The 11,662-nt window shown below is 37.0% G+C and overlaps 1 protein-coding gene across 10 annotated transcripts in view; it reads right to left on the reverse strand.

Moving 5' to 3' along the window:
- The window catches only part of HERC2 (HECT and RLD domain containing E3 ubiquitin protein ligase 2), a 235,516-nt gene that overhangs the window by 131,027 nt on the left and 92,827 nt on the right, over positions 1 to 11,662 (reverse strand). For all 10 annotated transcript variants that reach the window (XR_004285631.1, XM_032342316.1, XM_032342318.1 and 7 more), the window contains 3 exons: positions 9,657 to 9,885; positions 9,424 to 9,548; positions 3,597 to 3,775 (listed from right to left, as the gene is read on the reverse strand). Coding sequence is in view for 9 of the 10 variants with exons in the window: in XM_032342316.1 (XP_032198207.1) it covers positions 3,597 to 3,775; positions 9,424 to 9,548; positions 9,657 to 9,885 (533 nt within the window). In the remaining variant the exon portion in view is untranslated. The remainder of the gene's footprint in view (positions 1 to 3,596; positions 3,776 to 9,423; positions 9,549 to 9,656; positions 9,886 to 11,662) is intronic.

Raw genomic sequence — 11,662 nt, forward strand, 5'->3', positions numbered from 1 at the left:
TTATCCTATACAAGAAGGAGCAAAAGACATATAAAATATAATAAAAATTTTAACTCATTTCCTTAATAAAATTCAGAACCATAATTATAATGTGTAATTCTGACAGAGTTCACAAGTTTAAAAAATTTTCATAGCTCTTGATTTTCAAATATAAATGCTTTTCTGTGGCTTCCTGACAGCTTAAGACTGAAGAGGTACTCTGAAATCTGTTTCATGGCTTATTCTTGGCAAGCTACAATTCCTTCAACCTGCTTTCCAAGGAATAAAGTACACTAAATGACTATAATCTCTTCCACTTTTAGACTATTTTTCAACACTGCATCAGCTAAGTCAATACACTAAGCTACCTTTAGTCACACTTAAGCTAAGAAAATTAAATGTCAAAGTCTTCCTCTACACTGGGAGAGGCACATTATCCACACTTATGAAAGAAAAGAGCCTGGATTATTGGCACTCTGTAATAAGAAAGGTGTTGATGCATCTTCCTTTCTCTATTTTCCAAAAACTTTTCTAAGATGTTGTTTACTTCCATGCTTAGTTTTTGTTTTGTGTTTTTTTAAGCAGGTATATCTTTATTACAAAACCGCTGGGGAGCAATTCCTTCCTGCATGCCAAAGGTTCAGAAGACAAACTATAGGAGTGGTCTAGAAAGTACTGTCCAACAGTAACATAATGCCAGGGAGCCACATATGTTATTTAAAAGGTTCTGCTAGGGGCACCTGGTGGCTTGGTCGGTTAAGCATCCAACTCTTGCTCTCAGCTCAGGTATTGATATCAGGGTCATGAGTTCAAGCCCCGTGTTGGGCTCCACATTGGGCATGGTGACTAATTTAAAAAATAATAATAATAAATAAAAAATAATAAATCAGGGACGCCTGGGTGGCTCAGTTCGTTGGACAACTGCCGTCGGCCCAGGTCATGATCCCAGAGTCCCGGGATCGAGTCCCACATCAGGCTCCCAGCTCCATGGGGAGTCTGCTTCTCCCTCTGACCTTCTCCTTGCTCATGCTCTCTCTCACTGTCTCTCTTTCAAAAAATAAATAAAAATCTTTAAAAGATAATAATAATAATAATAAATCAATAAATAAAAAGTTCTGCCAGTCACATTAATAAAGATAAATTAATAAAGATTAGTAAATCTTTAATAAAGATAAAAAGAAACAAAAAACCAGTATTAATAATGTATTTATCCAAATACACTGAAAATATTACTTCAACATAAAATCTAAACCCCAAGAAAAAGTATTAAAATATTTCTTATTAGTTTTCTCAGTTAAGTCTTCAAGGGCCAAAAAAAATTAAATTCATATGGCCCAGCTAACCCAAACATACTTAAGTTTTAACACAGTTGAATCAGGTCTAAGTTTTTAAATTTGAGTTTTAATAAATAAATAATAATTAAGAATTCAGTTAAAATAACTGAATTTTAATTAAGAACAAATAAAAATTCAATGTCTCACCTATCTTTGACACATTTCAAGTGCTAATCAGCCAAATGTGGCAAGTAACCATGAGACTGTACAGCAACAGGCACAGGTGGGTAAAACAGACAGGTGTCTCCACACTGATGAACAAACAGTCTGAGCAACATACTTTAGGCTGAAGTCAGGGAACCCCGCACTCACTCTCTGCCAGAGACAGCAGGGGACCAGACACAGCTTCCTTAGCCAAGGATGAAGCATTCAAGAACTCAAAAAAGTTCTTCTCAAAATACATGCTTAATGCTTTAAAACTTTTGCATAGAACTTTACCTTTTAATTACACAGCACTAAACAACCATTCTCATCTGATCCTTAATTAACTGTAAACACTACTCCTGATAGTACTCCTCCACAATGAAGAGAGTTTCACTTGCCAATTTTATACAAGCAGTTGCAACTGAAATTTTCTAAGAACAAATTCCAAGCTCTTTCCACTACCACCAATTACACAGAGTTAATTCATTTATAATTTGTTGTACTCAAGATCAGAATGTATGAGATATTATCAGTAAACAATAATTTAAAAAAAAAAGAACAAGTGTTGTTTTAATTAGACTTTACTAAAACCTATGTAAAGAACTAGCTCTATAACTTCCTCTTAAAAGTTCAGTGTGTCCAGTAAATTCTGGTGCTTCCATATAGAAAGCAGGCTGCCTCAACACCAGCAGCATACCAGGTGGTAACCTGCCACTCTTCTAGATATGCGGGCAGAGCTCCCTGCTCTCTTGGACTTAGCTGCTTAAGCCAATACTCCAGAGCTGTACTTTCTCTATGTGGAGAAAATGAAACAAACCAGAAGCCAAGTTTACCCAGATAGCTTTGTTAGGGGAAAACAGTTTTCAATTGTCTAACAAATGCCTTTCAGAAATCACCTTGATATTTTTTTTTTATCTTTTTGATTTGAATGACACTGAAACACTGGTTGACAAGTTTCACCAAGAAGTGTATGATCACTTCAACCTAAAGTTTCTATGTCTATATTCTGACTCTAGTTAATTCTTATCTACTCCTGATAGAGCCTTCAGAAATAATGTTCACCATTCTTTTATTTCAGCTTCTAAATTAGAAGTTGTCTTAGAAAGTAATACACATAAATCTGTGATATACACAATGAGGCAATGATATGTTTTAAAAGAAATAACTCTACCACAATGATTTTCATTTGCGTCTACTGTTTACTAAGCAGAATAAGAATCTTTTTCTGTCTCATACACTCCAATTTTCTCTTGTGTGAAAATCTTTAGAATCTCTAGTTCTAACTCACACACTCCAACCTCTCCTCTATCTATGAAAAGTTTGCTCTTGAAACAGTGTGGCGGTTCCTCAAAAAAGTTAAAAATAGAATTACCTTATAACCCAGCAATCATACTACTGGATTATTTACCCAAAGAATATAAAAACATTAATTCAAAGGGATATAGGCCCCCCCTATGTTTATAGCAGCATTATTTACAATAGCCAAATTATGGAAGCAGCTCAAGTGTCCATCAATGATGAATACATAAAGAAGATATATATACACACACACACAAGCAATATTGGTTCAGCCATAGAAAAAAGAAATCTTGCCTTTTACAATGACATGAATGGAGCTAGAGAGTACAATGCAAAGGAAAATAAGTCAGATAGAAAAAGACAAATACCATATGACCTCACTCATATGTGGAATTTAAGAAGACAAATGAGCAGAAGGCAGGCGGGAGACAGACAAACCAAGAAACAGATCTTTAATTAGAGAACAAACTGATGGTTACTAGAGGAAAAGGGGCAGGGGGGCGGTGGGCAAGGAGGATTGGTTAAACAAGTGACAAAAATTAAGGAGTGTACTTGTGATGAGCACACGGTAGTTTACAAAACAGTTGAATTACTATATTCTAATTAGTATATTGTACACCTGGAACTAATATATAACATTGTAAGTTAACTAACTGGAGTTAAAATTAAAATTAAAAAAAAAAAAAAAAAAGTCTGCTCTTTATACCAAAACCTATCTAGGGAACTTTCAGAGTATTTCCTCAATACCCAAACACACTTTTGAGACCCTAGTGCTAGACCTCACTATCTTACTGTGAAAACCAATAATCCTCCTGTTAAAATATATCTAATACTATTTACCTAAGAAGTTGTTGTATGAGTTGAACCAAAGGCAAACACTGTTTTCCAGAAGATTCATAGATCCCTGTATTAATAAGATCCTTATCCAATGGAGTCCTACTTCTGTGAAATGTTGAGGCACTGGCTTCTTGTTCATCAATTTCTTTTTCTTTCTGTGCTTCTTTTTTGGCTTCTATATCCTGTAATTCATAAAACAGAACTGGTTACCAGTTACCTTAGAAGCAAGTGTGAAGGCACCCTGGACCAAGCCCTGATCCCACAGTCTAGATGTCCCAGCCTCTGTGCACTAACTCACAAACCACCTGATGACACTGGTCCATGCCCACTTCTCTGAAATCACATTACTCAGGTGCCCAGTTTCTAAACACACTACTTGTCCTAAAAATCCAATGGCCAGGGTGCCATTGCTGATGGTCTCCACCTTCCTTTTGTGAAGTCCCTGAAATCTTTATTCCTGATCTCAAAAATACCCAATACAATCGTCCCCTTACATGCACAGTCTGTTTTGCAAACATGAACCAAGAACCCAAGAATGAGAGGATATATTCCAAATGAGACATGTGTTCAGAATACAAAAAATTCTTACAACTCAACAATTAAAAGATAAATAAACCAATTTAAAATAAGCAAAGGATTTGAAGAGACGTATCTTCAAAGAAGATATATAAATGGCTACTAAGCACATGAAAAGATGTTCCACATCATTAATCATCAGAGAAATTTACACCATTAGGATGGCAATAATAGAAAAGTTGGACAATAGCAAGCATTAACAAGGATGTGAAAAACTAGAACTCTCTAATATTCCTACTGGGAATGTAAAATGGCACAGCCACTTAAGAAAAAATACGACCATTCTTCGAAACATTAAACACAGAGTTACCATAAAACTCAACAACTCCATTCCTAGGCATACAGTTATAAGAAAAAAAATTTGTCCACACAAAAATCTATATACAAATGTTCATAATCGCAGTTTCATAAAAGTAGAGACAACTGGGGGCGCCTGGGTGGGTTAAAGCCTCTGCCTTCAGCTCAGGTCATGATCCCAGGGTCCTGGGATTGAGCCCCACAGCGGGCTCTCTGCTCAGCAGGGAGCCTGCTTCCTCCTCTCTCTCTCTGCCTGCCTCTCTGCCTACTTGTGATCTCTCTCAAATAAATAAAATCTTCAAAAAAAAAAAAAGTACAGACAACAGAATGTCCATCAGTTGCTGAATGGATAAACAAAAAATATACAATGGAATATTATTTAGCAATTTCAGAAAATGAAGTACAACATAATAAACTTAGAAAAAACTAGGCTAAGGAAAAAGAAACCAGATATAAAAGGTCACATATTGTATAAATTGGTTTATACACAAAGCCCAGAGCCAGAAAATCTTTCAGAGAAAGTACATTAGTAATTGTCAAGGGATGGAAGGAGTTGGGAATAGGGGTTGACTGTTAAGAGGCACAGAGTTCCTTTCTGGAATAATGAAAATGTTCTGCAATTAGATAGTGGTGATGATGGTTGCACAACTCTGTGAATACAGAAAAAAGTGAAAAAGAAAAATAAGAGATATCTTTGCCAGTCAAATGCGACCAATATTCCTAAAAACTGTACCAAGCATTGCTCTACTGACCAAATATACAGTGAAAAAGCCAGAAAGTTCTTTCTTTCTGGGCTTTGTTTCCTTATTCATTTATTTATTTTATTTATTTTCAGTGTTCCAGAATTCATTGTTTATGCACAACACCCAGTGCTCCATGCAATCCATGCCCTCCATCATACCCACCACCAGGCTCACCTAACCCCCACCACCCTCCCCTTCAAAACCCTCAACTTGTTTCTCAGAGTCCACAGTCTCTCGTGCTTCATCTCCCCCTTCAATTTCCCCCAACTCACTTTTCCTTTCCATCTCCCCATGTCCTCCATGTTTTTCAGGCTTTGTTTTCTAATGACAAAAGCCAGAACAGTCTTTAACCCCAATAGTCCATCCCAGTTCTGAGGAGTGTGGGGATGAAGACCTGATCTCACTGGTGGGACTGGAATGGGGCCACCCACCCTTAAGCATAAGAAGGTAACATGAATCAGAAAGGTAAAAAATATGCATGCATGGGGTGCCTGGGTGGCTCAATTGGTTAAGTGTTTGCCTTCAGCTCAGGTCATGATCCCAGGGTCCTGGGATTAAACACTGCACTGGGTTCCCTCCTCAGCGAGGAACCTGCTTCTCTCTCTCCATCTGCATGCACCTCACCCTGTTCGTGCTCTCTGTCAAATAAATAAATAAATCTTAAAAAACAACAACAAAAAAAGTGCATGCTTTTGACCCAGCATAATTTCATTTCCGGAACCTGTTCCTATTTATCATTCTTATATTCAATGACTTATTATCTATAAGAATATGATTAATAATTTATAGTAGTAAAAATATCTAGAACTTAAATTGTCAATAATAGGTTGTTAAAAAAAAAAAAAAAACAGCAATAAGAAGGAATTCCCTTTCCATATGACAGACTTCCCCAAAGCAACAGAACAAATGGACATAATAAAATATTCAAAATAGAAGACATGGGAACCTCATGAGTAAAAAAGATGCAAACTGATATATCATTGAGACTAATGATAGCACCATAATCAGTATTATTAGTAAACATCTGCATCTTTAAAAATCTGGAAGACTTTACACCAAAACTATTAACAATGAACTGGGTACATTAACATTTCCTAAATGATGAGATTTTTGTTTATGCCTTTTTGTAGCTTCATAAAAATTTTAAATTAAATGGCCATTAGTTATCTTATTTTAGGCATCTTAATTAGTATATAGATCATAATCTATATATCTCTGTAGCCTCTCTACCCCCAGCAACACTTTTCCTCCAACACCCCCCCAAAAGTCCTTCCCTTTCTCCAACAGGAAGTGAAGAATAAACATTTGCTAACTAAATTAATGGGTTCTAGAGTTCAATGTCAGTTATGAGTTGTCTCCCTCTCAATTTTCATCTTATTTTTCCTTCCCTTCCCCTATGTTCATGTGTTTCTTAAATTCCACATGTGAATGAAATCATACAATATTTGTCCCTCTCTGACTGACTTATTTTGCTTAGCATAATAACCTCTAGTTCCACTCACATCATTGCAAGTGGCAAGATTACATTCTTTTGATGGCTGAGTAATATTTTGTTGTGTGTATATATATATGTGTGTATATATATGTATATATTTATACATATATTATATGTGTATAAATATATACATATATATTTATACATATATATTATATTATACATGTTCTTTATCTATTCATCTGTTGATGAACATCTGGGCTCTTTCTATGGTTCAGCTATTGTGGACACTGCTGCTGTAAACACTGGGGTACATGTGCCCCTTCAAGTCACTATGTCTGTGTCCTTTGTATAAACACCTAATAGTGCAATTGCTGGGTTGTAGGGTACCTCTATTTTTAACTTTTTAAGGAACCACCATACTGTTTTCCAGAGTGGCTGTACCAGTTTGCATTCCTACCAACAATGTAAGAGGGCTCTCCTTCCTCCACATCTTCATCAGTAACTGTTGTTTCCTAAGTTGTTAATTTTAGCCATCCTGACTGGTGTGAGGTGGTGTCTTACTGTGGTTTTGATTTGTATTTTACTGACGCTGAGTGATACTGAGTTTTTCCTATGTCTGGCAACCATCTGTATGTCTTTTTGGAGAAACATCTGTTGAGGGGAGATAGGTGGAAGGGATAACTGGGTGATGGGCATTAAGGAGGGCACTTAATGTAAAAAGCATTGGGTATTATATGCAACTGATGAACACTGAACTCTACCTCTGAAACTAATAAAATAAATAAATAATAAGCAAATTAATTAATTAATTAATTACTAGGTTCTAAAAATACTGCTTGGGTCACGTCAAGGTTGCTTGACATTGTACACCTGGAACTAATATGACACTGTAAGTTAACTAACTGGAATTAAAATAAAAACTTAAAAAAAAAAAAAGAGTCTGCTCTTTACCCTAAAACCTAATTCTGACCCACATGTGGACTGCCTCGGCCTGTTCACTATCACTGCTCCCATTAGGCAAGCTTTCACATGGAGCTTTATGGAGAAGAAGAAAAAAAAAATCTGCCACTAACTCATCTTGACACCTTAGCAAATCACTACATTTCCAGGGTACTTATGTTCACATCTGTAAAATGGAATTTTAAACTACTTTTCCACTCAACAAGGTTGACAAAGTTAAAAGAGAAAATGAAAGTAAAGTACATAGCACAGTACCTGAAAAATAAGTTACTCAAAGAATTTTCATTGTTCCTAACATTATATACTTGATTTCTTCTATTTTTTTTTCAATTTAATCAAAGTATTTAAGTATGTTTTCAAAGACAGGTTTTTTAAATTTAAATTCAATTAATTAACATACAATGTATTATCAGTTTCAGAGGTAGAGGTCAGTGATTCATCAGTCTTATATAATACCCTGTGTTCATTACATCCCGTGCCTTCCTTGATGTCCGTCCCGGTTACCCCATCCCTTCACCACCATTCCCCTCCCCTGCAGAAACTCTCAGTTTATTTCCTATGATTAAGAGTCTCTTATGGTTTGTCTCCCTCTCTGATTTCATCTTGTTTTATTTTTTCCTCCTTCTCCTATGATCCTGTCTTGTTTCTTAAATTCCACATATGAGTAAGATCATGATAATTGTCTTTTCCTGATTGACTTATTTTGCTTTTAATGTACTTACTTCATCTAATTTCATCAGTGTGAGTTTTATTTTTTTAATTAAGATTTTATTTGTTTATTTGACAGACAGAGATCACAAGTAGGCAGGCAGAGAGAGAAGAAGGGAAGCAGGCTCCCTGCTGAGCAGAGAGCCTGATGTGGGGCTCGATCCCAGGACCCTGGGATCATGACCTGAGCCGAAGGCAGAGGCTTTAACCCACTGAGCCACCCAGGCGCCCCCAGTGAGTTTGTAAATAAAAAACTATTGCAACTATGAGAGCAACAAAACAAGCTATGAATGACTATTAAGTACATGGAAATGCAAATTAAAAACCACACTCCCCCAGCCAGCATAGCTAAATTAATGAAGAAAGACATGACTCATGTTGGTGAGGTCAAGAAAGAGCTAGAACTCTCTCATAAGCTGGTTCAAATTAAATGGCCACTCTGGGAAACTATAAAAACACATTCACCCTAAGACCTAGCAAATTAAAATTCAAAGTATTTACCCAAGAGAAAAAACACATGTTCACTAAAGAACTGTACACAGCATAATCAAAGCAGCTTTAGACAATCAAAAAAAAATCAAATGTCTGTTAACAGGAGAACAGATAAACAGTGCCGTAATCATAAAATGAAACACTCCTCAACAGTAAAAGCAATGTAGAGGAGTTTGAAAATTATCAAGGCAAAATAAAGCAGACACAAAACAGTACATACTATAAGATTCCATATATATAACATTGAGAACTGGCAAAACTAATTTAATCTGAGGGAGGCAGGGGAGCCCTAACTTTGAGTGCAAAGAGGCACAACGGCACTTTCTAGGGTGATGGAAATGATTCATAATATGATTAGGGTATCTGTCACATTCTTTTAAATAGATAAAAGTGGATATATTTTATCATATTTAATATCTCAATAAATTTTTAACCAGTAAGATTAAAAAAGCTTTAATTATAGAAAATATTTGATGTTACTAAAAGTTTTATGCTTCAGTTTTTTTATTCTGGCAATAGGCTGCTATTTCTTCACACGGGTACAGTGTTTCAATCTCAGCTGACTGCCAGGTAAAAATTGCCTCTGTCAGTTACATACACATTCGTAGAAACATACCTGGATTTCTGCAGTAATGGCTGCATTTAAGGCTGACTCTAAGCCTCCATCAGCCATCAAGCTGCCCACCAGGAGATCAATCATGAATCGACGACCTGGACTTATGTTAACTTCATTGCCTGAAACTTGAAAGGGAAATCACTTTTGCCATTGCAAGGTAAGCACCAACGCCTCTTCACACCCTCTTATGCACCCAGAACCCATCCCCATCCCTGCTCCTCACCCAAGCCCACCTGCACAGGGCAGGAGAGCAGAGAGTGCCCGGGCCCTCTCCTCAGCAGTGGGCAGAAGCACGGACCACCCGCTCTGCAGCACAGCCTGGGCAGCTGCCTGCACAGTGCTCAGCACGCCTGCACTGCTGGCCAGGGCCACCACGGTCTGTTTCAAGCTGTTGAGGAGGACGCTGCCCAGACCTAAACCAAGGAATTCTGGGTCAACCTGGTGACTAATGGCAGCATGCAACTGAAAGGAGAAAAACAATTAATTTAGAAGCCCTAAAAACAAGTGGATTTCAAAACTTATTAAAGATTAAATAATATCTCAAATTGCATTTTATTTAAATAATAAAGGAAAAGTTCTGATACATGAATTTTTTTAACCAGACTAAAAAATTTTACCCATACTAGCTGAGAAATGATGATAAGGTATTTTTAAGAGGAACTGTTTAAGCCCAATTTAAATACATATATGGAAGATGTCAAGATCAACAGAGAGGTTATACAGCAATCTCTACCCCACCCCCAACATCTGTACCAAACAGAGGAAGAACTTTTAAAAGATTATACAGCCAAGTTGAACTTTTAAAAGATTATACAGCCAAAGTACACAAGGAAACTCCTCAAGGGCCAAACCAGAAGTCAGACACACATAGCAGGAGCTAACAGGTTCTGGGCTCTCTCTGAGAGCAGATCAAGATCTTCAGGCATGAAATCTAAACTGCTCATGGCAGCCCACTGAACCATTGAAGATCACTGGTCTATCACCAGTCAGGACTTGAAGGCAACACTACCCATGAAGGCTCTGGGTACAAAGAGACCCCATAAGAAATCAGAGACCTGGCCTGCCCTGTGAGCGGATGTAAAATCAAATTCATCGCAACCAACTAGATCTAGATATCACAAGTCAAGAACTGAACACCGAATCATCTAGAATCTGAGAAACACATGACACTTCAGAGACACAAATACAAAACTGTCCTCTAGGGACATCACCATAGCCAAAGGTAAAGAGAGACCTCTAGCAAGACCTCCCCTGAAAGTGCTGTTACAGTCACAAAGGACAAGCCACACTAGGTCACAAGGGAAAATCAAAGACAAAGCTCTTATACGAGGCAGAACTCATGCCCCTAGAGTAGGCAGCAATACAAACACTGAAATTAATGCAAAAAAAGAGTAAATGTTCTGGGGTACATGGGTAACACAGTCATTTAAGCATCCAGCATTTGGCTTTGGCTCAGGTTGTAATCCTGGAGTTGTGGGACTGAGCTCCATGCCAGGCTCTGTATTCAGCATGGAGTCTGCTTGGGAGTCTCTTTGTCCCTCCCCACCCTCTCAAATAAATAAATAAATAAAATCTTTTAAAAATATAAATAAATAAATGTTCTTAGAGATCAAGGAAGGCACAAAACCTAGAAGATAAGAATGTAAAGAACAAATGAATGCCTTGAAAAAACCCAAATATAAATTCTAAAAACGAGAAAAACAGCTACAAAAATAAAAACCTCAAGCAAAACTGTGAAAAGCCTGGGCCCAGGTTTTAGCCCTGAATCTCCATGCAATGGATACCTGACCTGGGCCACATTCCTGAACTTCTCTGTACATCCTCATCTAGCAATACACATCAAGGGTCCTACCTCTCAGATGGTGGCATATGGATTTAATGAATTAATATGTGTAATGCTGTGATCATGCAAGTACTTATTAAATAATGGACAACTCAAAAATATGGAACAATCAGCTAAAGGATTTGGGGACTAAATGAGAGAGCACTGGAGAAAAAACAGAAGGCAGAATGGAAAGACAGAAAGTGAACATTATAAAGAAACAGTACTTGGGAAGATGAGAAAAGTTCAAAACACATGAGGAAGGAGATCTCCAAGGGAAAAGTAGATAAAAAAGAGAGCAATTTCAATGATAAACAGGGAATGTTTTTCAAAAACTTAACAAAAATATGTAATCTCAGATTAAATGAGAATCATAACCTCAAGTTATACATACAAAAATAAATCCTCATCCAGACA

The sequence above is a fragment of the Mustela erminea genome, chromosome 5, assembly GCF_009829155.1.
Source record: "Mustela erminea isolate mMusErm1 chromosome 5, mMusErm1.Pri, whole genome shotgun sequence".
Lineage (NCBI taxonomy): Eukaryota > Metazoa > Chordata > Mammalia > Carnivora > Mustelidae > Mustela > Mustela erminea.